This window comes from Lactuca serriola, chromosome 9 (assembly GCF_051521515.1).
Source record: "Lactuca serriola cultivar US96UC23 chromosome 9, Lser_US96UC23_V15, whole genome shotgun sequence".
Classification (NCBI taxonomy): domain Eukaryota; kingdom Viridiplantae; phylum Streptophyta; class Magnoliopsida; order Asterales; family Asteraceae; genus Lactuca; species Lactuca serriola.
Genome location: NC_136416.1, coordinates 25,357,501 through 25,384,681, shown reverse-complemented (window position 1 = coordinate 25,384,681; position 27,181 = coordinate 25,357,501). Strand labels below are relative to the sequence as shown.

The 27,181-nt window shown below is 33.8% G+C and overlaps 1 protein-coding gene and 1 pseudogene across 15 annotated transcripts; one reads left to right on the top strand and one right to left on the bottom strand.

Moving 5' to 3' along the window:
- The first annotated feature begins 988 nt into the window (after nt 1–988).
- Nucleotides 989–17,456, top strand: LOC145074204 (SMR domain-containing protein At5g58720-like). 15 transcript variants are annotated; one of them, XM_079020624.1, is made up of 25 exons: nt 989–1,409; nt 1,509–1,584; nt 1,702–1,794; nt 1,892–1,963; nt 5,034–5,420; nt 5,518–5,771; nt 6,604–6,830; nt 7,082–7,158; nt 7,246–7,319; nt 7,397–7,434; nt 8,281–8,353; nt 8,505–8,598; nt 8,703–8,773; nt 8,892–8,960; nt 9,060–9,169; nt 9,255–9,337; nt 14,651–14,730; nt 15,233–15,339; nt 15,414–15,460; nt 15,529–15,727; nt 16,412–16,494; nt 16,577–16,701; nt 16,808–16,914; nt 16,988–17,058; nt 17,128–17,456. In XM_079020624.1, the coding sequence occupies exons 15-25, from the start codon at nt 9,082–9,084 to the stop codon at nt 17,257–17,259; spliced, it is 1,122 nt and encodes a 373-aa protein (XP_078876750.1). In that variant the 5' UTR covers nt 989–1,409; nt 1,509–1,584; nt 1,702–1,794; nt 1,892–1,963; nt 5,034–5,420; nt 5,518–5,771; nt 6,604–6,830; nt 7,082–7,158; nt 7,246–7,319; nt 7,397–7,434; nt 8,281–8,353; nt 8,505–8,598; nt 8,703–8,773; nt 8,892–8,960; nt 9,060–9,081; the 3' UTR covers nt 17,260–17,456. The 15 variants fall into 15 exon arrangements, with proteins under 15 accessions (XP_078876750.1, XP_078876746.1, XP_078876743.1 ...); XM_079020620.1 differs by lacking the exon at nt 7,397–7,434 and adding an exon at nt 5,845–5,952 and having other exon boundaries at nt 5,034–5,412; nt 5,706–5,771; nt 8,281–8,598; XM_079020617.1 differs by lacking the exon at nt 7,397–7,434 and adding an exon at nt 5,845–5,952 and having other exon boundaries at nt 5,706–5,771; nt 8,281–8,598.
- LOC145075450 (uncharacterized) lies at nt 2,415–4,994 on the bottom strand (annotated as a pseudogene).
- Nucleotides 17,457–27,181: the final 9,725 nt, after the last annotated feature.

The window sequence follows — 27,181 nt, the reverse complement described above, 5'->3', positions numbered from 1 at the left end:
GAAAGTTTATATAATTCAATAAGACATAATTCTTTTTTTCTTTAAAATTAAATGAATTTGTTATTATGTAGTTTGCATTAAACAACTAGAAACCGGTATTTAATATAAATTACCGGTTCAAGGAAAATGAGAGGCCTAATAATTTTTTTCATGTAAGGATGTTGTATATAATAATATTTTATTTTTTAAATATACAATCAATATGGTAAAAAAACTAATAATTGATAGCCAATTCAATATGATTGTAGAAATTGATTAGAAAACTAATTTGATATAAAATTAGTAAAAGAAAATATAGTAACTAAATGCATAATTTAGTGTTTTACAAAAAAAAAATCCGTACCTCTGAATTATGCAAAACAAATAAAGATTATTTTTAATGGTTTATTTGGATGAATGGAATAAAACAATAAATAAACAAAGGATACAAGATCATAGAATATGTCTAGTATTCTATTTTTTAATTGTGGTGTTTTTTAACGAAAAATGTTGAGTTTTTTTTACATTAAAAACATTATATATGGAATGTTAGAGTTTTTGCATCTTAAAATATATTGTATTTTTATTTGTTGTGGCTAAAATTTGATGTTCAAAGGTTTGTATAAGAAAAATGGATATTTAAAATTAAAAAAAAAAAAAACTGAAATAAAAACTATCATTTAAAAAAAATATAAAAAAACAGTAAGAAGGTGAAATATAGAGAAAGGAAAAAATCGGATATTTAAAATAATAAAAAAAAAAACATTAAGGAAAACTGAAAAATAAAGAAAAATGACAAGAAACACTAGTTTGGTAAAAAAAATTAAAAGTACCCTAGAATGGTAAATACTTTTTCCAGTCACTCTATATTGGTCATAGCCCAAGTCAAATTTGTTTACATTGTGGTACGATTGTTTTGACTGTTTTACGTGCAATCATTGTAAAATAGGGTACGGTTAAAATCCCCTCCAACCGTCTTCGCCGCCTTATCAGCCAATAGGATTGGTGTTATCTCTTCTTCAAAAAAAACTCATCGGTTATCTCTCCTTCTACTACGCCCCTCAATCTATCTACTCCGATTTCCAAAGAAACCTCTTCGGCAAAAGCAGATGACGTCTTCTTCCGATCAGAATCTACCACCTCCTCTATCGATTGCCGAGGTTCCACTGTTGTCGAAAGAAGACTGGCGGTTGGAAGTTTGGGGTTGGGCGGGATCGGAGATAGAAGGAAAACAAATAGGACTGACAGCGGCGGTGGCTGTATGTCATTTTTTTCTATGCCGTCTGGTTTTAACTCAAAGAAACAGGAGAATGAGAACTCCGATGCCGAGAAAGTCAACGTTTCAATTGAGTGGGGGCGGCGATGGGTTGATCGGTTTGCCTGGTTTAGGATTAGGTAGTAAACAGAAGAGGCTTGCTGAAAATTTACTGGTAATTATTTATTTATTAATTTTTTTTACATCAATTTTTTAAGTTATAAGAGCTTTCCTATTGGCCATGGGAGATCAGAATAATAGATCTTGTGTGCAGAAGTTCCATCTGAACCTACCCAAAGCTCTTACAAGATACCTGTCGATACCCATTCAGGGGCTCGGCTTCCAGAAAGGTCTGTAATTTTCATTCGCTTTTTATTTTGTTGTTTTAAATTACCTTTTATACCATTTTTTAAGAAGCAATTTTATCAGAGAATCTAAACATACTTTCTTAATTATTTAAAAAACAGAGTAAAGTTAATGATTGAGGAGATGAAAGCGAAGAAACAGGTTTACGTGAAGATCTATTTTCTGCTGGCAGAAAGTTTGCAGAATTTTAGAATGTATGTAATAACTATTTCATTTGTAAATTGTAATCTTTCTATTTATTGGCTTCCTTGAATTCACGTTTGTTTCATTGAATTCACGTTTGTTTCATAGGTGTTGGAGCAGATACTTGGTGTGCTTATTAAGCTTGTGAAAGATTTGAAGTTACAACATCAACATAAATACGTGAGGAACCTCTTTCATGTTTGTTTAATAAGACATGATGATTTTTTTTTATTCTTAATTTCTAATTTAGGCTAATTGCATAATAAACAAAATCTTGGTTTAAAAAAGCGCAATGCGCACTCATGCGATTAAGGTCCGGGAGGCCGATGCGGGAGGCTGATGCGCTGGCAACACATAGGTGTGGCGCACAAGTAGTAATTACCAATATATGTTTACAGTATACTAAAAAGCAATAAAAATATAAAACGAAAACCAAATATAAAAGTCATGTAACCAAATGTAATGATAATTGGTTAAACATAATGCAAAAACCAAAATGCAAAATGCATGTTTACCATAGTCAATGCAAGATGAAACCAAAATCTAATGGTCATGCAAAATGAAAACAAATCTAATAGTTATGCAAACAGCAAAATGAAACCAAAAAATAAAGACCCTAAGTCATCCTTCATCAATCATCATCAAAGTCAAACCCAAGCTCCATATCCATATCTCCCTCCTCATCACCAGACATGCCAATATCTTCTTCTATCTCTTCATCAACCAACCCAAGTCCACTAGATCCAACTATTCCTTTTCCTTTATCATCTCATGATGCTTTGGTTGCATAAAAAGGCTCATTTACCCCTGAGGCTTTTTCCACAGCATCCCAAGTCAAATCTTCACCCTCAAACACTAAATTATCATCTTTATCCTCCTCTAATCTCCCTAACAACCACTCATTGCTTTCATCTATTTCATTCAGAAGGATAGGATCAACATTGTCCTTTCTGTTGGTTCTATGATTCAAGGAACGATTGAACTTCACATAAACCATATCATTTAGTCTACTCTGTGCCAATCTATTCTGTTTTTTTGTGTGAAGCTACAATGAAAGAGATAAAACACATTAGACATTTCATAGTGCATGTGTAATTAAAAAAAATAAACTAAATGTCACATAGCATACATGTTGAAAGACTCCCCAGTTTCTTTCACAACTTGTTGCATTACATGTGAGGCTAAGCACACGTAAAGCAAAGTTTTGCAAGTTAGGGGTTGAAGATCCATATGATATCCACCACTCAGCTGTAGGAAACAATGTTTGAAAAAAATGTTAATCTAACTTCATAATTATAAATCTATAATATTAATATAATATAATTAACATTTAATCTAACCTGGTGCTTTTGTCTTCCTTTGCCTGATTGCCATTTTATTACTAAATAAAGCTTCTGCATTTGATATGTAGCTAATTCGGTGGTTATCTTGTCTTGGATACTAGAATCTGGAACCAATCTCTCAATGCAAGCATATAATCCAGTCATAACTTCTTCACAAGAAGCATTAATTTTGTTATCATAGGATTTAAGTAATGTCCAGCTGCATGCAAGGGTCGGTGAAGTTGACATTCCTACCTTTGATCAATAATCTAAAAAGCTTTCTTGTACTCCTCTTTTTTGTTGAGAAACAATTTCTGAATAGTCTCCTTGGCTTGATCCATCGCCTCATAAATGTAACCCATAGCTGGCTTTTTTCCCCATCCACCATTCTAAGGACCTTAACAAGCGGTCCAGTCAACTTAAGAGAATAGAGAATATTTCTCCAAAACGAGTTTGATATAAAATAGCCTTTAATCTTGTTTGCTATTGGGTCATTAGCCTTAACCCACTTGCTTTTTTCCCACTCTTTTGACAAAACCATTTTTCTTAAATTGTATTTTTGCTTATGAAATAGCGACAAAGTGATGAATGATGTTGCAAACCTATCAGATGTAACATTGGAATATTAGATAACATCATAACACAATAATATATATATAATTACACAAATTATAAGTTAAGTATTAAGAGTCACAAACCGGGTAATAGCAGGTCTATGCAAGTTTCTTTGCTTGGTAAAGTTCCTCATCATGTTTACAACAGGAACATGGTTATATATGTACCCATTTGCCAACATACATCTCTTCAAAGAACTTTTCACCTTAGGGATTTGCTTGCCAATGTCCTCTAACATAAGATCAATACAATGCGCCGCACATGGAGTCCAGTAGAGGTGTGGTCTTTTGGCTTCCAATAAGTTTCCTAAAAAGATGAAAACAAAGCCATAAAATGTTATTTAATTCCATAAAATGTTAAAATTTGATTAACATTAATTAAAACTTAAAGTGAATAAAATAAAACAAAGTACAAAGTTAGAAAAAATACATTATTTACCTGCTTTAACATAAGCCGAGGCGTTATCTGTGATAACTCGTATAACATTTTCCTCTCCCACCTCCTCAACCATGTCATCAAGAATGCCAAACAACAGGTTTGCATCCTTTGAAACTTCGGATACATCCATGGATTTCATGAAGAAAGATCCACGTGGAGAATTCATCAAAAAGTTGATTATATCTTTTTGCACGACTGAATCACGCCACCCATCAGACATGATCGAACAACCTTTTTGAGCCCACTCTGTCTTGTGTTCTTCCTTTTTTTTGTAATGGTGGCTACTTCTTTTCTCAGCAATGGAACCCTTAAGTCATACATGCTTGGTTTTTTCATACCAGGGCCAAACTGACCAATTGCTTCTATCATAATATGAAAACTATCATATGTTGCAGCATTGAAAGGAATGCCTACACAAGTACACGACAATAACATCATAAAACAGATTCTATAATCTATAAGAGTATAAGATTAAAAATCATAAACATATAACAAGTTTATCAAAAAAAATAAATGTAACAGCTTCTTTAAAGGAATACATTACCTGCATCATAGAACCATTTTGCTATTTCCTGGCATGCTTTATCCCGTAGTTCTTTCCGACACACCTCATTTATCGTTTGTTGTTTCCCTCGTTTTCTACCTTTAATTGTATCTTTGGGGTTTGGAGTGAAAAACATATCAATTGGCCCTTTCTGTTTTGGTTTCTTTCTGGGAGGTAGTTTGCTACTTCCTGTTATTTCAATACAATCTTCTTCTTCATCTCCATAATAGTCATCATCAAGGTCCTGTATCCTTGATACCATCTGAATGTTGTCCCTTGCTTCTTGTTTCATTTTCATATAATCTAATCATTTCTTTCCGAACATGATCAGGGCATTGTGGGCACATAGTAACATTCGGAAAACCTCCAACAAGGTGCCGTTTCATACGGCTTGCACCTCCCTTTGTTACTTTCAAACAAAAGGTGCATGTAAAATTGTTTCTAATGTTAGGGTCTTGCACACTATACTTTCTTACATGATCTGTTTTGAAGTCGGATGAAGCATTAACTCCATTCTCAGTATCCATGAATAAGAGTAGAAAGAATAACAGAGAAGAAGAGAAGAGAAGGTTAACTACTAACTTAACTGTCGATCAAGAATCACGAGGGAAAAGGAGTGGAAGACTAATAGATAAAGAAAGAGAGAAGAACAAGATTGTCGTGTGAGACTGTGATCGTGTGATCAATTTGTCGTGCCTCTTTTTATCATGGTACAGTGGTACGTAGATCTCTAGGGTAGAAGTACGGCCGGCCAGAAATATTTAATAGTTGCATGTTTTTTTTTTTTTTTAACATTATTCAAATAAATGGGCCAGACCATGATGCGCCAATGCGTAATGCGCTGGATGCGTTTGGAAGCGGACACATTGCCTGGCAACATGTAGGTCGCATTGCCCTATAGGTTTGTTGCCCATAACCCATCGCAACGCAACGCAACGGACGCATCATCTCATCAAGCACGCTTTTTTAAACCAAGAACAAAATCTATATGAAAATTTTGTAGGATTAACGATGAACTGAAAAAGACTTGGTTGTGCAAAAGGTGTGAAACCATGAGCCCCAAATTGAGGTTTGTCTTTTTATTCTCTTTACCTATCACTTTGTTCAAAAGACAAATGCCTTCCTCATGTCGTTTCTTTCAGAGTTTTGTAGCATATTCTCCTGCTTGAGACTTAGGTGCTGTTTGTTTTTTCTGAGACAAAATGTCTGCAGTCTGCGGACCACATCTGTAGACCTCTGCAGTAGAAGAGGTGGACCAAATGTCTGCAGTCTGAAAAAAGAAGACTTTGTTTTTTTAACATCTGCGTGCTACTAAAATAAACTGAAATCTAACTAAACTGATTTTTTTAAAACTTTAAAGTGATTTTTTAATATTTTTATGACTTTGTTATAAATAATTAACGAACCTAGATCAACTTTTATGTATTATTGTATAAAAAATAAAAATAAAATGGTATGAATTTACGTATATATTTGATAAAAACCAACAACTTTGGTTGCAAAGTTATAACTAAACATTATAATTATTGATCAAAGAATTTGATACATAAATGGATGGAAATAAACTTCGATTTTTTCAATTAAATCCATTAAAAACGTACCATAAATATTTTCTCGAGAAATTGACGATATTGTATTAAATAATGTTTTACAAAATTTGGCAAAAAAATATAAGAATATATTATGATTTTTTTTCATATTTATATAAACAACTTCAATGACTATTATTGTAATAAATTTTGATTTATAAATTTATCAAAAATATCATGTTTGTATCATCGAATGTTTTTTTTTTTTTTAAGTTTTGTAATTTTTTTCAAATTGTTTATCATTAATAAAGTTGCAAAAAATATAAATTAAAAAAAAACTTGAAAAAAATAAAGATGTATATGTTTTTTTAGGCTAGAAGATGTCAGAAGATGTTAAAAGACTCTGGTCCACATCTGCGCCAAGAAGAGGGCGCGCATACATTTTTAGGACTGCAGTCTTCAAAAAAACAAACAGTCTGCGAAGGTTAATGTCTGCGTGTGGTTTGCACGGTGCAGACAGAAGAGGTCACGCAGATCTGCAGACAAAAAACATACACTACCTTATACACAAGAATCATCCCAGCACTGCATAAGATAAGGTAAGATTGTGTTTTCTTAAAAAAAAATTCTCTTTGTGATTTTAAAAGGGTATTTTTGTAATTTTACGGTAAATATCTTGTGGAAGCCACAGAAGAAGCTTCACTTGCATACAACAAGGTTGTATGTTGTTTTTTTCCATCATTTTCATATGATCACTAGTGTAGGACAAACAGTGACTCATTCTTGAACTCTTGTATGTGCAAAAGACGATAATGCCCTCATGAATTGACACAATTATACGGATTTGTAGGTGACACGACTTCAAGAATATCAAGGTGTTGACCCCCATTTTGACACAATCGCAAGGCATATCAAGAAATAGTGAAGGTAAATTAACAATTCATTAATGAGAGTAAGACACGTCAATTTAATTAATAAAATGTTAAATTTGAGTTAAAACCTGTAATTTTTCAGAAGCTAAAGAATATGCAATGGATAATTCACCAAGTGGACATGGATCTCAACCGATTACCCTTGAAATAAATTGGGTGATTTGCTCAACCTCATCTTTTAGCTTCTTATCATTTTACAGAATTCTTCATAGCTGATTTTGCCATCCTGTCAGGGTCATAATAGCATCTCATACAACACTCTATTCAAACAGTATGATTCATTTATAATAACTTGCATAGTATAACTTACAACATTCGCATGAATTTCTGATATTATATCTTCAATGGTGGCCTCATCGCCCATTTATTATCTTCCAAGATTGATTTTAGATCATCTTTTGAAATAAATCTGCCATAAATCCCCATCATGATCCAAAAGGACCAAAACTTAGAAACGATAAATGTTTTCAATAAAAAATGTGGTTGTGATTAGGCACCAGGTGTCCTTAGGCTCGGTCCATTAAATATTACACCCTTCATTGTTTTTTGGTGTGTGTGTTTTGTTTTTATGTGGTATATGTGTGTTGTGTTTGAAAGGTCTCACTTGACTAAACATAACCACTTTCAGTCAACTTCACAAGCATCAATCTTTAGAGTTGATTGGACATGATTACATACATGATTACTTAAGAAAGTGTACAACACAAATGAATAAAACCATAAATAGCAATGCACTTTGGGTTTTTCTTAAAAAGTAAGAAAAAATGCATCAAACATATAAACAAATTAGGTAAATTACAAAATTGATTAAGTTTAATTTTGTAAATTGTTGAAAATCAGTGATTTTGTTTGTATACATTTAAAAAAACCGAATTTATTGCAAAAATCCTACTTAAAATATTTCGGTAGGAAAATTAGGTCGGGGGACTTATTTTTGTGTTATATAATAGGTCATAAAAGCTCCAATCAATCACTAAAAGAATTTTTGTGGAAAGAAATATGGCCTCTATATAACACCAAACACCTTTTAAATAGTATTATTTTAACTGTTTTTAGTTTTTTATTGTTATTCTTTATAATTTATAATATTAAATTATGTTTTAGTGTAATTTTTTAGTGTGGTTGGAGTTGAAAAGAGTTTTGGTGTTAGTTTTACACAAAAATAGTGTAAATGCTGGAAACCATGACAGGTATGTACTACCCTCAAGCCCTAAAAATAAAATCAATTATTTTAAATCCCCTTTTCCCTCTTTCTATTCAAAATATTCTCCAAAAACCCTAATTTTTCAACCCTCTATACCACCGCCCTCTTGTCCCATCACCGCCCTCTTGTCCCATTAGTGAACCACCGCCAGCCTCCCTACACACGCGACAACCGGCGACCTCACCACAGTACGGCACCGCAACACTCACGCATATCTACAACTTGATTATTGTAAGAACACCTCTGTAATCTCTATGCTAGTTGTTGAGATTTTTTCATCTATCTGTCATTGACATTCAATCAATGTTATCTTTGGTTCATCACTTGTGAATTAGGTGGGTCATCTCGAAACCCCTCACGTTGGAGCATTCACGTGGTACCACACTTGAAGTATTCACTATCCTAGGTGAGTTTTACTTTTCTTTCGAAAAAACCCTAGTTCTCAAGTTACTTTTATTGAATTTTGATCCATATGCATGCTTAAATGATTAGTTTTTCTTTTCTTGGATATCACTTGTACCCAGGAGCACCATTCACACACATAGATACACTAAGTGTGCCATTTGGTCATCAAGTGTAACCTTTACTTCTAGGTAAGCTTGGTTGTTCCTTATATAACCCTAATTAGTTGATGTTTTCATTGGTCTTTACATACGTGATCATTCTTATGTGGTTCTCTCTACATTGGATAGTTGTTGGGGTTCTCTCTTTACAATGGCTCTTAATGCCATAAGATATTGGGTGGATTTAAAAAATGCGTTAAAGTCCTCTGGAAAACTACATGGAGATGTAGATCCGTCAAGTAAGGGGTTCAAGGCTCTTCAAGTCATACTTTGAAGGGGAATTTTTAGAAAACCTAAAAGTATTTTTGTATTTTGATCTTGTAGGTGTTACAAAAAATGACACGTATGACCGTATCAGGGAAGATTCAACGAGTATCCAGCAACGTCTCTCCAACCTTTCAGCTGAGGTAAACTGTTCTTCAATAACTATAACTATAAGCTTAGGGACTAAAAATGAAATTTACTGAAATTTAAAAAACGAATGTGTTTGAACTAAAACCTGCACAATGTGATGATCAATCCTTTTCAAGTGATATGTATTTTCTTGGTTGGAGTTAATTCACATGTACTTGCCTTGATTTGGTTAACTCAACTGGTTTGTTGTGATCAGGTTCTAACTCACTTGGTTTGAAACCATACTCGTCCATTGTACTCACATAGTCAAGTAACATATGAATCAAAAAAATAGTGGAAAAGATGTTTATGGAAAGCCAGGTGGTAATTTCAAGATTTGGAATAATGTAATATATATATATATATATATATATATATATATATATATATATATATATCCCATGTGCATAAAGGGACAAACTTATACTATGATCATAGAACAAATAAACATAGCTCACTAAAAAGGGAATCAAACAAAAAGGTATATTTCATCAACAAAAGTAGCTATCTACACAATTCTGGAATATGATTAATCGCCAATATTAACTTTAATAATAGATAAAGGAAATTTATTTATATATGCATTTTATATTTTGAGTGTAAATAATAAAGTAAATGCTAAAAGTGGGTAGAACTAAGAACTAAAAGAAGTGCAATCTTATTGCTTCCGTTTTTTGCCTTAAAGATGAGTTTATGTTTCAAAAAAAATTTATTTCTTTACCGTAAGTTCCTATCACACTTGCACAAATATTAACAAAATCACACATTATGATAGTCAAATAAGAATTCTAAAGCAAAAAAATTGTGTATACATACACTCCATCCTTTGTTTGTCTCCTACACTCCTTGGAAATTGATAAACCCCCACATTTCGGTTATCTTTTTGGCCAGGGGTAGAATGGTCTTTTATGGTATTATGGTTGCTATTGGCTGTTTTGTTAGTGGGAAGAGCACCTGAGTATGTTGGCTGTGATTCCCTTTTGTCTTGTCTCTAGTAATAGTATATATAGTCCTTTGTTTTAGAGTCAGTAGCTGAGAATTGATTTGTAAATAACTTTGTTCTTTTGGAGAGCCCCTTTCCTCTCGAATGACTGGGAATTATCTTAATATTATCAAGTAATTTTGTTAGTATGTCGGGAGTATACGATAGATTCAACAGGGGTCTATCAAATGGTATCAGAGCAGTTGATGCTGGGGAAAGAATGATAGCAAATGAACAACAACAACAACAACAATCTTTGTGGATTCAACAACAAGCAAAGGACCAGGAAGAGCTGAGGATCATCCGAACAGAGTTGCTAGAGATGGTGAAGATAATGGAGATGCATCGTCAGAACCAGATCAAGAGAGAGGAAGAGACAGAAGCTGAGATAGCAAACATGAAAAAGGCCAAGTGGAGACAGATTTATTACTCAACCTTGAAGGAGAAGAAAGCGGTCAATGAGGAGGAAGAAGAATCCTTGGAAGAGTCTGAGCCAGAATTGGAGCCCAACACGACACCACAACTTCCATCGTCTCTGCTGACGACTCCACCAACACCATCGCCGTCATTTCCATCACCACCTCTGTTGGAACAGGAATTATAGAAGGAAGGAACGATGGGATTCATTTTGAACCCGAAAGAATTGCACAAGAAGCGGAACATGCCGCCGCTGGCGTCTCCACCGTCAACACCACCAAGACCACAACCATCGTCTCCACCATCTCTAGGGTCCAAGTACAGCAGCGGGGCAGCGATTTTGAATACAAGAGGCGTAAATCGATATGATAGAAAGATGGAGGTGCACATGTTCGATAGCTACAGACCACCGCCGCCGACGCCACCACCACCACTGTCGGGAATTCAATCAATGAGGAAGGGAACGATTGATTCAATGCCGGACCAGGCGGGAATGAACCTGTTGTTGCGATGGGTGTTTTCACAAGACGGAATGCGAACGGAATGCCAACTGCGTTACTGGGAGATAACGGCTCCGTTGAAATTAGGTCATTACCGATATGGGCTTAAAAAAAGTATATGGGCTGAAAGTAGAATGTTGAGAATGGGGCTTCACAAATTAGGTCATACGACGGCCTCAACTATGAATGATGAACGTAAATTAAGCCCAAAAGAAAGTAAATTGGCGGTAACTAATTCAGCCCTACAACTGGAGACAAGCTATTTCTCTATGTTGGCACCTGCGACACAGTTATCAGCAGCAGCTTCAGACTCTCGAAAGATTTTTGAATCTATCACGACTCTCCATTACCAACGGTGTTTTTATAGGGAGCTATTAAAGTTACTTGGTGAGTCGGGGTTGAAAGATGCAGGTAGTTGTGGTATTAGTCCTAAATACCCAACTAAACAGGAAGGGCAGTTGTCTTCCCAGCCATCATGGCATTCTATCTTATGTTGTTTGGGACTTAGCCGTCAATTGGAGGGTTTCATAAGAGATGGTGCTTTTTACCCTACTATGTGGAGTACACCAGGTCTGGTTCCTTTACAACTTTACCCTCTTACGGATAAGAGAACAAAGCATGTTGTTTCCATAGGAGAAAACCATAGAATTGTAGATATTCCTGTTAGCAACTGCCTCAACAAAATATCCAAGTTTTATGTCGTTACGAAGATTAATTCAGCAACACATAATCGCCATTTGTCATATGTGTATGCAAGCAACAGGGGCATTGGTAAGGATGAAGGGTTAGTTGAAGTCGTTGCTGCTCAACAAATCCTTAAAAACCCAAATGAGTTCCTGGATACCATTAATGAAGTAGGGTGGAATTTAGAGCTACATGAAGAGAAGAATGTTCTGGAGTACCAACTCCTTGCTGGAAATCATGTATACCTTATGAATTATAGGAGATTTATTCAAACTCGAAGGGAAACTAATGCTGATACATCTGTTCTGGCCCTACCGACGCATGAAAAACATGCAATTGGATTTGGGTTAATGGTGATTGATGAAGAAAGAGATAAAGAAATGCTTGATAATGTTAGCAAGGGAAAATATGTTGTTATCAAAGATTTGATGTTAAGGTGGCTGCAAGATAAGTTTCCTCGGACAAATGGAAGTGGAAGTGAAGCAACTCTTGGACTTGAAGCTGAACTAGCAAGTCTAGGTAGCAAGGGCTTTAATGCATTAGTTACTTTTGGTGGGGTTAGCTTGTACATCACCTTGAATCCTTATGAGAATGGTTTGGAGTTTATGAAAAAAGGTGAGTATGCACAGGTCATTAGTGAAGTCCCACATAAATTCAAGAATGATTTTGAGGTGATGAAGACACCAAGGGAGTGTCCCAGTTTTCAATACCATTACTTCCCCTCAGGTGTGGTGAGTAATACAAATGGGAAGGCTGATGAAGTTGTCAAAATGATCCTAGAAGAATTGGAGCCAATGGTTGTAGTAGAGCTAGTGGAGGAAGTGATTGTAGGGCATGCCACCAAACAAGGATTCGAACTTGAAGAGACGGAAGGAGAACAACAGCAACAGGAGTCTCTTAAGAAGAAGTTTGAGGAAATTTCAATATATTCTTTTAAGTTATTGAGGTTACATGTGTAGTTTGAGTTGCTTTGGGTTTACCTTTCATTTTGGCAGCCACATTTGAATAGGAATACTAGGGTGGCCCATTTTTTCCTTCACCTTGAGGACAAGGTGAAAGTTTGGGCGGCCGGTATTGATAAACCCCCACATTTCGGTTATCTTTTTGGCCAGGGGTAGAATGGTCTTTTATGGTATTATGGTTGCTATTGGCTGTTTTGTTAGTGGGAAGAGCACCTGAGTATGTTGGCTGTGATTCCCTTTTGTCTCGTCTCTAGTAATAGTATATATAGTCCTTTGTTTTAGAGTCAGTAGCTGAGAATTGATTTGTAAAGAACTTTGTTCTTTTGGAGAGCCCCTTTCCTCTCGAATGACTGGGAATTATCTTAATATTATCAAGTAATTTTGTTAGTATGTCGGGAGTATACGATAGATTCAACAGGGGTCTATCAGAAATGTATATGATTGTGTCAGATTATCATTAGTACTTATTAAGTGCCAATTTAATGTTCCATTCTCTCCACCCTTGAAAATATATGGTTGTTCACAAAACAATAAATATCAATATTTTAACTTCATAAAATAATTAAATGATGCAGATATGGGCACTACTTGTTCATGTCCTAAAATTGTAAAAGGCCAAGAAGTGCAATAAGTTTGTTAAGTGCAAGTAGTTTGCTAAAGGAACTTGATCACTCCCTATGCCTCTGTCCCTTTACATCCCACCACCAATGAAGGTTGATTCTTTCAAACTAAATTCCTTGACTTTTTACAAAAAACTTTCCTCAATTATTTTTCCTTCTTTTTCCCTAATCGTGTTCTCATTTTCTTAAATATAAGCCCTGGCTTGACTTAACAGAGAGATTTACCTGTTTATCCGGTGTCGCAAAGATAATTCCATTTTTGAGGTGTATTGGAATGGATCAATGGAATCATCATCAACATTGAAAACACAATAATTGATAAATCAGATTCTAAGATCTAATTTCCATATTATTATTTAATATCAATTTGAAGAGGAATTTTATATAATAAAAAGATAGAGTAAAAGTTCACCTTTCATTTTGTACCCCGTCTTGTCTTTCTAACAATGGGGATTGCACCATATATCTAAAGGCTTCATCTAGAACAAAATAAAATAATAGCTAAATAATTGTTAGTTTTCAATTTCCATCTATAAACATAAGAAATAAAATATCATAATGAACAAATAATATCTGCTTCCCATGGAAGTTGACGGATTTTCCATTTTTATGTGGCTCATTTCTCTCATTTCCGTTAATACAATCATTAGTTATCATACGGGATCCATCAATTTGGTTTATAGAGGTATTTTCTGTCATGAATAAATGCTAATATGAATTTCTTTCTAGTGTCTAGGACCTCCACTACCTGATCAATGTCTATAAATCCCTAACCTGCCTAAGAAGAATATGCAAGACAATCTAAAGAGCCATAAATTGAAAAGATTTACCTCATTGTATGGTGAACATAATCACCATTACAGAAAATAGCTCAAAACCCACTGTAACACCAAAAGTAAAAGGTGTAAGCATTATTGTTGACTCTAAAGTACAGGGAATGCAATAACATTAACGTTATAAATGGTGCTGTTTTGTTGTTTTTTTACAAATAAAAGCTATTAAAATGCAGTTTTTTATTAATATTGTTATTTTTATTTAAACATGTAGTTTTATTTTATTTATTTATTTATTTTTTTATGAAAAGTAAAGTTCTTTTGTTAAAAATTGCATTTTTTTAACAAAAAGTGGATAGTTTTAACTTTTAAATGACGTTTGTTTGTAGGAAGAGATATTGAGACCGGCTCTAGAAAGGGATCTAGCAAGGAACATAAAACTGGAGAGTTTTAAATTGATTGAATTATGGTTAGTTTTAATTAAATTTTTAATCTACTCTAAAAAAGGAAGTTTTTTTTTTTTTGTCACATGCCACATTCTCATTCAATTTGCCAAATGTCATTTTGTGGTTATTTTAAATTAATTTTTTTTCCACATGTCATTTTATAAGCTTTTCTATTTTATTAAATTTCACATAATATTTTAATGTAATAATTGCAATAATTATAGTAATAAATTGATATCAATTTTATTAATAAACTTACCTTTAAATTTTAAAATTCTCAAATTAAAGCTTTGTAGTTTTTTATGTTTATTTATTTAAATTATTTGTTTAAATTTAAAAGATAAAAAACATTTCGGTTATAATAATTCATTATTTTTCTTATTTTCTTATAAATTCAAAGTTCTCAAATATTGACTTTTTATACTTAACTTTTTTTCTTTTAAATTAACCCATGTAATGCATGAGTCTCCCAATTAGTTATATAAAAAAATAAAGTTATTAACAACTATGATGTTTATATTTCAGGAATAGAGGTCGTGATAACACAATCAAAATCAATTTGAGTGACCAGTCAGAAGCAAATGCAATTTGTCTTATAGATATTCATCTATGGATTGCATTTAACTTGAGAAGTAAAAACATTAGTTTATTATTAGATACCTTTTTATATCTTTACTAATATGTAAGTTTTTATTTTTCTAAACAGCGGTGCATAAAATAACTATAATTCCGGGGAATGAAAACCATCAAGCGGTACAAATTTTTTATTTTACAGTATTATTATATATTTTTTATAATTAACTATCTATGTTTTTTTGCAGATCGGTTATCACTTACTTACAAAAGATGTCCGACTCAAAGATAACCAGGGCGTTTTTACAATCACATTTTTCTTGAATAAAAAAGACTACAACTTTGATAATGAGATGTACTCGGTTGGTGGTCAAACAAATAGTTGGCAATCGGTTTTAGAGGCATTATTGCGATGTGGCCAACTTTACGTGGGTGTCAACCCACAAGGTTAGTATCCTTGACATTATTTTTGTTGTTTATTGTAACATAGAAAGTAGGGATGTTATTCGGACCGGAACCAGACCTGAACAACCCGAAAACCAAATAAGGGTAATTGCATGGACCGAGAACCGAACCAATTAAACCAATACGGGTTCGGTTTGGTTTAGGTATTAATCGATTCGGTTCAGTTCTTACCCGAATAACATGTACAAGATGATTAAGCACCTAATATAACTGAAAAAAACCTGAATAAACCGTATTAGGATTCTATAACCCAAACAACATTTACAATATGATTATAAACATTGTATTTTTTATGACTTTTGTAGCTTATGATTTCTTAACAAATCCTTTAAATAAATAAATTTGTTAATTAAAAATAATGCAAAGTATACATAATTGTTTCGAAGGTGTAAAAAAAGGTTAGAATTTGTGTAGTAAAAATGTAAACGCCGAATTAACTATTCTTTGAGATATAAGAATGTAAAATCCAATCAGCTCTTATTTGGGTCGGGTATTTAGAACCGAATAAGGTCTTATTTGGATAACGCGGACCGAATAAGCATAATATAGATACCCAAAAACCAAATCGAATTGTTTATTCGGGCCTAATTCGGTTCGGTTCAGGTTTTCGGGTCAAATTCTCATCCCTAATAGAAAGAATCAATAAAACTATTATTTTTATTGTAGATATCAGAAGAAATTTAGAAATTAGTGATCTTATTCAAGATATTGAACACATTCAACATCGTGCCAATTCTTTGGTCGAAGAGGTAATAATTTTATTCTTAGAGATATTCAGTTTTTTCTGTCTCGTTTTTATGTACACCTTTTTTCTATCTTCTCTTAATGCAGGCCTCTAAATATTACGCTGAAGGAAGTACAATTCTTGGAAATCAAAAGATGGATGAAGCACAGAGCTTAAGAGATGAGATCAACGTCGAACATAAGAAAAATTGCTTCAAGCTACTAGTATCTAGGTTTTTATAAATTATGTTTCTTGTTTTTTTATTTTATTTATTTTATTTATTTTTTTAAATCTATGTTTCTAATTTAATGACCTCTTTAATGAATCCTTCAATTCAGGAATGAAGAAATTACCAACATAATCACTGTCGATCTTCATGGACAACATAGATATGAGGCAATGTGGTTTTTGAAGCTTCACTTGTGGTTGTTCAACAATTTGCGTAGTATGATCATTAACATTAGTTTATTTAATATCTTTTCATGTCTTTTTCTTTATTTTTTTATTCTTTACAACAGCTGTAAAGGAAATTCTTGTGATTACGGGACATGCTGAAGCTCGACCAAAGGAATCGGTTTTGAAGCCAATGGTACAAGTATTTTTTATTCAATTTATTTTTCAATACTTAAAGAATAAAAGATTTGCTTTTGTTTTGTAGGTCATTGGTTTATTAAAAACATATGGAATGGAGCCTAAACAATTAGATAAAGGCACCTTTCATATCACACTTCCTTCCGAAGCGAGAGTTTTCAATTTTGCACTAGACGATTCCGATATTTCCGACGACTGAAGCGAGAGTTTTCAGTTTTGCACTAGACGATTCCGATATTTCCGACTGTACAGATAACTAGAGGAAGCCTCCAAAGATCACAACAGAATATATCAGTTCTATAGATTTTTATCAAGTGTACAATGGACACATGTTTTTTTTCCTGTTAACTTAATTTAGACGGAATAACTTAATAGAAATTTCATGAAATAACCATATTTTAAGGGGTGTTTTCACATTTTAATCATAAAATTTCAAAATTTATAAAATGACAATTAGATTTGCGGATCCGTTTACCCTTCTGAGGATCTTAATGAGGTGGCAGCATTAAAGGAAAATTTTTAGGGGGTTTTTAGTAGGGATGAGCGTAGGCGGGTACCCGCCTCAATTGGCGAGAACCGGAACCGGAACCGGCGGTTCCTAGAAAGATAGAACCGGAACCGGAACCGCTCTAGGCGGTTCTTAAATGTTTGGAACTAGTCCCGGAACCGGCGGTTCCGGTTCCGGGAGCGGGTAACCCGGTCGCATTAATTTTGTTAACTTTTTTCGAGAAAACCGTAATTTAGTTTGATCCATATCAAATCAATTCGGACCAAAGACGGACAAAATCGGACCAATATATTTTAAACTGGTCTAAGTAACACACCTTTATATGAAATTATATATATATATATATATATATATATATATAAACCGGTTCCGGCGGGTATCCAGTGGGTAGCGGTTCCGAAAAAACGAGAACCAGAACCGGAACCGCTTAAGGTGGTTCCATAACTTTAGGAACCGGAACCGGAACCGCCTAAGGCGGTTCCAATTCCAAAACCGGCAGTTCCGAGGCGGTTCCGGTTCCAAAAGCGGGTACCCGGTTCCGATGCTCATCCCTAGTTTTTAGGGTTCTTCAGAGGTGGCTCTTATGAGGATCTGTTCTTGAGCAAAACATAGTGCCAAAATCAACAAGTCTATTTTTTTAATAATTTTTGTTACTTAATAATCATTTTCACATATAAAATCAAAATAAAAAATAATAAATAATTAATTAATAATTTCGTAGAGACGAACATCGATCCTCAGAGGGGAGGGGGCTCTGTGGATATCTTCTTCAGCAAAACACCTCTCTGGATCTGTTCTTCGCAGAAACGATATTTCCATGGCAAAAATCGGATAAAAATTTGGGATTTACTAATTACTAAACTATCATACACCCTAACAACATATAATTAACTCAAAAAACGGGCAATTACTTTTTCATACCTAAAAATTTGGCACTATGTTTTGCTCAAGAACAGATCATCAGATCCATTAACTGATCCTTAGAGCAATTAAGTGATTACGGATTTGATGGTAATTTTATAAATTTCGAAATTTTATGGTAAAAAGGTGAAAACACCCCTTAAGATATGGTTATTTTATGAAATTTCTCATAAGTTAATCGGGTAAGCCAAAAAATTGATGGATATTGTCAAAAGTTGTTTGTCTGAATGGAAAGGGAAAAGTGTGGATCCGGATCCTCCATCCATCTTTAAATAACCATGATGGACATTGTTATATATTAAGAGCAAACTCATAATTAAAAAAAGAAGAAAAAGGAAAAACAGTTTCAAGCATCGTATCACAGATACCTTCTTGTGTGAACAAACATCTATTATTGCTTGCATTCTTCAAGGAAATAGGCATGTGTCTTCTTCAACTTTTCTATTAGTTCTGCATTCCTATAACAAAACTCGACTCTATACCCATTAGCAATGAAAACCATTAAGAGAAAATAACAATTTAACTTTAAATTATAAAAAAATGATAATCCCTTGGTCATATGTTTAGAGATAGATAGATATAAAGATGAGAGAATTTACCGGTCAACGGTTAATCAATGGGCATATGAATTGGCAGTAAACCATGAAGAAGAAAATTGAAATAGAAAAATGGAACTATATGAACGAATAGCATGTGTATTACTGTTGTTTAATGGATATCATAGTCATGTACACTATGGTCACCTCTAAAACATAATTAAAGATGAATATGTCGATTTACATTTGCAATATGAGTCCCTCCTTCAAACCAAGCGGGCGAGAAAATCAAACAGAGCCGTTTACTGGGGTCAAGAGTTCTTAAACAGAGGATTCACTTCAAATTTTAAAGAGATTAGTTCAATAAACTGTTTCACCTTCGCTTACGCAATATTTTATTTATATTATAGTTTATATTATACAATTGGCATCTCAGCTCACAGTGTCACGTCCCTTGGTTATGAACTTATGGTAGTTGATTCTACACTTCCACTATCGTTCCTGTTGGTTTGGACAATCATTTTTCACCGTTTTCTAGAGCTATCGAATGTAAAGAGTATCCTCATCTCATGTCATTTTTGTTAACTTTTTAAATTTTTTTTCATGAAATGCAGAAAAATAAAAACATAAACATAAAATATTTTTGGACTTTTCAAATTTATATATATATATATATATATATATATATATATAGGGTTAGGTTATTTTATTTCTTACATTTATTGTGTGCTAGAATGCTCCAATAAGAATTTAGTAAATTAAATAATTATTTAATTAAATAAATATAAATATTAAATAATTCTCTTTTTATGGAAACTAATTAAATTCATCATTAATGTCAGCAATAACACTCTTTCAGAATGAATTCGCATCTAAGTTTTTATATATGAGTTCGTATTTTGTTTCAGGACTCGTTCACTTAAAATACAATAAAGTTGCATGAAATATGAAGAACGAGAGTGTATTATACTAGAATACACTTTCGTTTACTAGAATATACCCTCTTTCTTCTAGATATGATTCATTCTGAAAGAATATTATTGTTGACATTAATGACGAATTTAATTAGTTTCCATAAAAATAAGTTATAAGTATGGAGAGCATTTAATATACATATAATTAATACTAAATTCCTATTGGTGCATTCTAACATACAATAGATGTGAGAAACATTTGAACCTACTTATATATATATATATATATATATATATATATATATATATATATATATATATATATATATATATATATATATATACAAACGCAATGCAGAAAATAAAATTAAAAAATCTAACTGGAAATTTTAAAATTTAAAATATAACTAAAAATGCAAAATTTTCACGCTAACTCCGTCCCCAAGCTTAAAATGAAGCATCGTCGTCAATGCTCGGAGAGGAATGAACAACTCAATAAAACATATAAAAACAAAAAGGGTACAACTAGAAAGAATATACCTGATAAGTTTGCAGAAATTTCTGATTTTTAAGGAAAATGTTGGCGAAAAATCTGAATTTCAACAATTTTGACGATCCTCTAATTTCCCCAAGCTTGCTTGGAATTGTGACTGTCTCTTATTGAAAGCATAAAAAATAAACTACTCGTCGGGTTGCCTCTCAGAAAGCTGCCCATTTTTAAAGTCGTTGGCTTGACTTTGCCCAACCAGATTTATCAACTGGTGTGGTTGGGACTCCTTTTTAGCTCAACTTTTTTTCTTTGTTACTCCAAATCCCTTCAAATATGGCAAAATAGGTGGATCTGGAACTTGCACAGCAAACTAGAAAGACTTCAGATTTTTATCAGTTGAGTCCTTCTAGAGATTTCTAAAACTTTTTTCCTTTTTTCTAATCATTCTCTTTCCAGCAATCTCATCCTCCTCAGATTTTTTCCTTTTCAGTTTCTTCTTAGCATTCACCATCTCCTTTTCTTTTTCCACAAGTTTTTTTTTCTTTTTAGATTGTTCTCTGATTTTTCCTCAGTAGAAATATGCTTCTCCTTTTCCCCAAGCTTATAAGATTTTGTCAACTTCTTTTCAACAACTACTTTCTCCCCTTCTTCCCCAAGCTTTCCTTTTTCAAGCTCTTTTGATGTGTCAGAAAATTTTCTGTCTACAAATTAGTCTTACACATAAACATTAGAAAACTCACAACGGTCCTTAGACAAAGGACTATTGGTACCCAAAAAATTAACAGAAAAATTATCATATGGAAAGTAATCATCATTCATTTTAAAATTAACCACTTCCCCATCAAACTCCATTGAAATTGTGTCATAATAATAATAATAATAATAATAATAATAATAATAATAATAATAATAATAATATTAATAATAATAATAATAACAATAATAATAACAATAATAGAAATAATAATGATAATAATAATAATAATAATAATAATAATAGTAATAATAATAATAATAATAATAATAATGATGATGATGATGATGATGATGATGATAATGATAATGATAATAATAATAATAATAATAATAATAATAATAATAATAATAATAATAATAATAATAATGATAATGATAATGATAATAATGATAATGATAATGATAATGATAATAATGATGATGATGATAATAATAATAATAATAATAATAATAATAATAGTAATAGTAATAGTAATAGTAATAATAATAATAGTAGTAGTAGTAGTAGTAGTAGTAGTAATAATAATAATAATAATAATAATAATAATAATAATAATAATAATAATAATAATAATAATGATAATGACAATGATAATGATCATAATGATAATAATGATGATGATAATAATAATAATAATAATAATAATAATAATAATAATAATGTAACTCCCCGATTCCCAGGTATTAAATTAATTAAGAATTTCCTTAGTTTTTAAGCCCTACTCGACGAGTAAAGGATGCCCTACTCGTCGAGTAGCGTCGACGCGGGATCGCGAAATTAGTGATCTACTCGCCGAAGTCCATGAAGGGACTTGACGAGTAGGAGCTGGCAGAAGAAACCCTAAGTCCCGGGTTCTGCACTCTATTTAAGGAGGCATAAGCCCCATTTGGCCTCCTTGCAGTCAGTTAGAGCTCATAGAAAACCTTAACCGTGTATTGTGTCAATCTTGTGCATTGTAAGCTTGAAAGGAGGGCTTTGTGGGAGGAAGAACTTGGAGAACAAAGGGATAGGAGCAAGGAAGGAGTGGAAATCCGAAATCTACCTCAGTTAGCACCCATTGAAGGTATCAACTCGGCAAGTCGCAAGGGCGACTCTACGAGTCATATGAAGATAGTCGTGAACTCGACGAGTTGGAAGAACAACTCGGCGAGTCCAATGAAGATTGCCATAGACTCGACGAGTTGCATGAACAACTCGGCGAGTCGAATGAGTTTTCCCCAAGTTAGGAATGCATGTGTATTGACATGTTACTAGAAGGAAACTCGACGGGTGGCCTTAGGGCCTCAATCAAGGATCGTGGGAACTCGATGAGTCACCCCGGTGACTCGGCGAGTGGGTAAGGATTTCAAAGAACTTGGTGAGTAGCCGAGGGTACTCGACGAGTTATGGTCAACATGGATTGTTGACCTTGACTAAGGACTTTGACTTTGACCAGGGTTAACTAGTTGGGTTATGAAGTACTCTGTGAGGATAAAGACTTATGAGCATGTTCGTATTATGGTAATAGGTGGTGGAGTCTTTGACGAGTGATCGGAGAGCTATGATTTATTTATCGAGCTGACATCTACGAGGTGAGTTATCCTCACTATACTAAGGGGTCTAAGGCACTAAGGTCGGCCCATTGGATTTGATATCCTAGTAGTTATTGATATGTTGAGTTGAGTTAGTAATGTATGTCAGATGATATGCTAGTCGGGTAGATCTGTAGGGCTGCCTGTGATACTGATTGATTACCTGTATGTGCATTTATCTATTACATGTCGACATGTTATGTGGGATGGTTTGAGGTTGTACTGCTCCGTGCGGTTGCCAACAAACTTAAGAGTATTCTAGATATGAGCTGAGGGCCCGGTAGGCATTCCAGACTCATATTAAGGACTCGGGAGCATTCCAGATACGAGCTGAGGGCCCGGTACGCATTCCAGACTCGTACTAAGGGCTCGATGGCATTCCAGATACGAGCTGAGGGCCCGGTAGGTATTCTAGACTCGTACTGAGGGCCCAGGGGTAGTCCAGCTTGTAAAGATGTGGACCCAGTGCATGTTGTTCTGTTTTTGAATGATATGATTTGCTAATGCTGATATTGCTATGTGGATTGTATGTGTATCGGTATTTTGGGGGCAACTCACTAAGCTTTCCGGCTTACAGTTTCAGTTTATTGTTTCAGGTACACCAGGGGATCGCAGCAAGGCAAAGGCGTGATCATACAGCTCCTCCTGTTATGCTATGTTTCTGGGAAATACTCTGATAATTAATATTTCGAAAACAAAGTTGTAATATTTTGATGAACATGACTTGTTTTAAAAAGTTTAAATTGCTTTGAAATTTTGGATGTCACAAGTTGGTATCAGAGCCTTGGTTTGAGCGAATTGGAGGAACATTCGTGTGAATCCAGTCTTAAATCAAGGAACGGTTTTCAAAAATGTTTTAAGAAATTAATTTTCGAAATAAATAAAAGAGGATGCAGGGTGTACGATCAGCCGAAGCCAGTAAGTAAACCCTAAAATACCATACAGTTATTTGATTATGTGATATGTTAGAACAACATGCTAGTACTAGGCTAGGGATCTTCAGGAATTGCATGATAGAATTGTTGGATTAGTGTCTAATTCCATAACTATTTTGGTATGTACTTGACCCAGTGATGCATGGTCCTTTTGGGTTGCCTTCACCAAAGCAACTTGATAGGATGAATAATGGAGAGAAATGATTAAATATGATTTATTAATATATTATGAGAATAATATATTAAAGGAGAAATCATATTGTTTAATTAATATTAGTAAAAATTAATAAGAATTAAGTTTGTGACTAAAAGACATTGATTAAACTTAAGGGACTAGAACTGTCAATTGTATGATAGTTGAATATTGAGCTAATGGAATCCATATTAAAGGAGTGGATGAATTCTATGGGGAAACCCATTAGAAATCGTCCTAGGCCTTTAAGGAAGGAGCCCATGGGTTGCTTAGGGCCTAAGCATCCAAATTAGGGTTTCCTGGTTAGACAACCCTAATAGCCTCACTATTTAAAGAACCCTTATGCCCCAAAAACGTGGTGAACTTGTATTCTAGGGTTTCCACACGTTTTGGGCAACCTCCTTCTCTTCTCCTCTTCATCCTCTTGCTCTTGGTGTTTGTGAACCATTAGAGGAGTGACATTTGTGACTCTAAGCTTTCTAAAGTCAATACAAGAAGGATTTGAGATTGTTATTGCTACATAACAATCAAGGTATGATCTAAACCCTAATTCATATGTTATATTGATTATCATATACTAGATCTAGGGTTTATAGTCTTGGATGAATTGCATGTACAATAGAGAAACCTAGATCCAAGCATTAGGGTTTGTATGAGCACATAGGATGTTCTTATGGCTAAAACCCATCAGTGGCATCAGAGCCTTGATTGGTTTCTATTGTATTGATGCATATTTGATCGAAATCAGCACTGAAAATCGATTTTTTGAGCTTCTGAGTGTTTGACTCGCCGGGTCACTTGGTGAACTCGCCGAGTCAGCTGTACTCGACGAGTCCAGGTCCAGACTCGACGAGTCAAAGGGTCTGACAGCTCAGAATCACGATTTTCCCTGTTTTGGCTTTGGATAATTACCATAAACATGTTTTTGTCATAAAATCCGAATTTTATCAATATTTGGTGATTATCCTTACCTAAATATAAGATAATTGTCATAATTTAGATAATCACTTGTTTTATTAGATAAAGTTTGATTATTTGTAATTTAGATTTGAATTATCTTGTATGAAAAGTTTCAATTTTCCCCTTTAGGTTTTATAGTTTAAATTTGAACTCAAAAGTTTTGTTTTGAAATTTAAATAGTTGAAACCCTAATGTTTTGAAAATATTTCAAAACTTGCCCTCAAGTTTTGGAATTTAAAAGTCGATTAAAGGTTTAATTTAGGAATGTTAAATTCTAAAACCCTAGTGATGTTTTGAAAAGTTCATATCACACCCTTATGGTTTTATTAATTAATTAAGGTGTATAATTAAAAGAGGTTTAATAAATCCATAAAGTTTTGGTTTACAATTTAATTGAATTAAAAGTATAATTGTTAAATTTGACCACCAAGTATTTTAAAAGTGTAAAATACACCCTATACTATATATAACATTAAAAGTCTAACATTATATATATGTATGAGTAAAATTCAGTCTTACCGTTAGTAGGCCTCATTCACGAAGCTAGTCTATAAGGGGTGTTTAAGGAAATTGCCTATAAAATGACGATTGAATGGGTATCCACTCTTACCCACCGCACTCTTGACTAGTGGAGGGTCGTTAGCCGAACGGGTAGGATAGGACAGAACTTTCCATTATAAGTATAATGAAGTACAAAAGTAACTAAATGTTTTACAAATTCCCAATCTTAGTTACTTAGGCAAAAGTGAATTGATGCAATTCCATGAAATTACACTTTGTGCCCTTGCGAAGAAGTTAGTGGAGCGTGTGTGGTTTACCGGCACACTAAATGGTTCTAAGCAAAGGTGGCAATAGGTGACTCAATGTTTGTCATAGTTCGGTGGAGCGTGTGTGGTTTACCGGCACATCGAATAGGTGACTGTAACATGTGAGGGCACCATGTAAGTTTGCATGGTTATTCACACCCGCTTTGTGATCCTCGGCATCCCAGTCACAAACTAGAGGGGCATATAGAGATTTAAACATGCCATTGAAATGTTCAATGAATCTCATAGGATCTAGGAGTTTTCATAGATTTAAAACTTAAATTTCTTTTTCGTTTTTCATGGTGGAAATTAGTGAATCGTGATTCACTTACCTTCAAATATTCTGCAACTAGATTACGACATCCCTTTTCTAGGTTGTAGCGTATTGTGTTGGGTCCTAGCCTTAATATCTCATTTGGGTGATTTATTAAGGAATCAATCAATCAACTAACTTAAATTTGTTTTCTCCCGTTTTGTAGATGTCAATGTTCGACAACTATGGTCTTCCCAAATCCCGTGGAACAAGCATTCCACATGAAGATGATATTCCACGATTTGATCGAGGAACAAGAAATCATGCTTCACTTCCTCCACCTCCTCCAATTATTCTCCCTAACCCACAAGATCAAAGAATTGAAAGGTTCAATGTCACTAAAGCCCTATTGGAATTGAAACATGAAGATGGTAAACCCGTGTGTGCCCACGTTCTAGGAATGAAATCACACATCGATAGGTTGATAATGTTGGGTGCGTCATTCCCTGATAAGTTGGTTGTGAACTGGGTTTTGTAGTCACTCCCTAAATCATATAATGAGTTCAAAAGAAAGTATTATATGATGGATCATGACGATAACCTCATTGACCTAACTTACATGCTCATTGCTGCTGAATCAGAAATGATTTGGCAAAGCAATGGAGCATATTTGTTGGGAAAGTCAATCAACCATGCTTCCGAGGACGTTCTAGGAGAACCGACCTGCATTTGCTGCCAAGAGAAAGCGCGTTGGATACAAGTATGCCCTAAGAGCCTGAAGAGTCCAGAAGATGGGAGAGTCAAATAGTATGGCTGTGCTTCAGGTAAAATCCACAATCTAACTCCATTAAGTTCCTATTCGTTGATTCTTAATACATGATGAGATAAGATTGCATTTGAATGTTTTGCAGGATCAATGAAAAGAGAGGAAGCTTGATGGAAAAGCAAAATAAATCTAATCACGAAGAAATGGATCTCGATCGCATGGATTTGAAGATTAGATTTTGAGCTTAGAAAGTTATGATAGAGTTGTTAGGAATTTTTCTACATAGTTTTCAGTTGATTTTGCATTGTAAGGACAAATGTTTTCCGCTGCTTTTATGAATAAAATAAGTTTTGATTTGACTCATTTATTTATTTATTTATTTTCCTTGCAATGAAATCATTATGAAAAATTGATGTTCGTATATTTCTACAACGAGTGGATGTGATTCTTAATTATGTTAATAGTGGAAATGTCAAGAATTTACCAAATAGGAGAGTTTCTCATCGCCCAA

Bases quoted from the DNA above. Each gene is read 5' to 3' on its own strand.
- LOC145074204 (XM_079020625.1), top strand. From the start codon at position 9,082: ATGGCTCTTAATGCCATAAGATATTGGGTGGATTTAAAAAATGCGTTA. The intron at 9,170-9,254 runs GTAAGGGGTTCA...TTGATCTTGTAG, and splicing joins TGGAGATGTAGATCCGTCAA to GTGTTACAAAAAATGACACG. The intron at 16,702-16,807 runs GTTTTTATAAAT...CCTTCAATTCAG, and splicing joins TTCAAGCTACTAGTATCTAG to GAATGAAGAAATTACCAACA.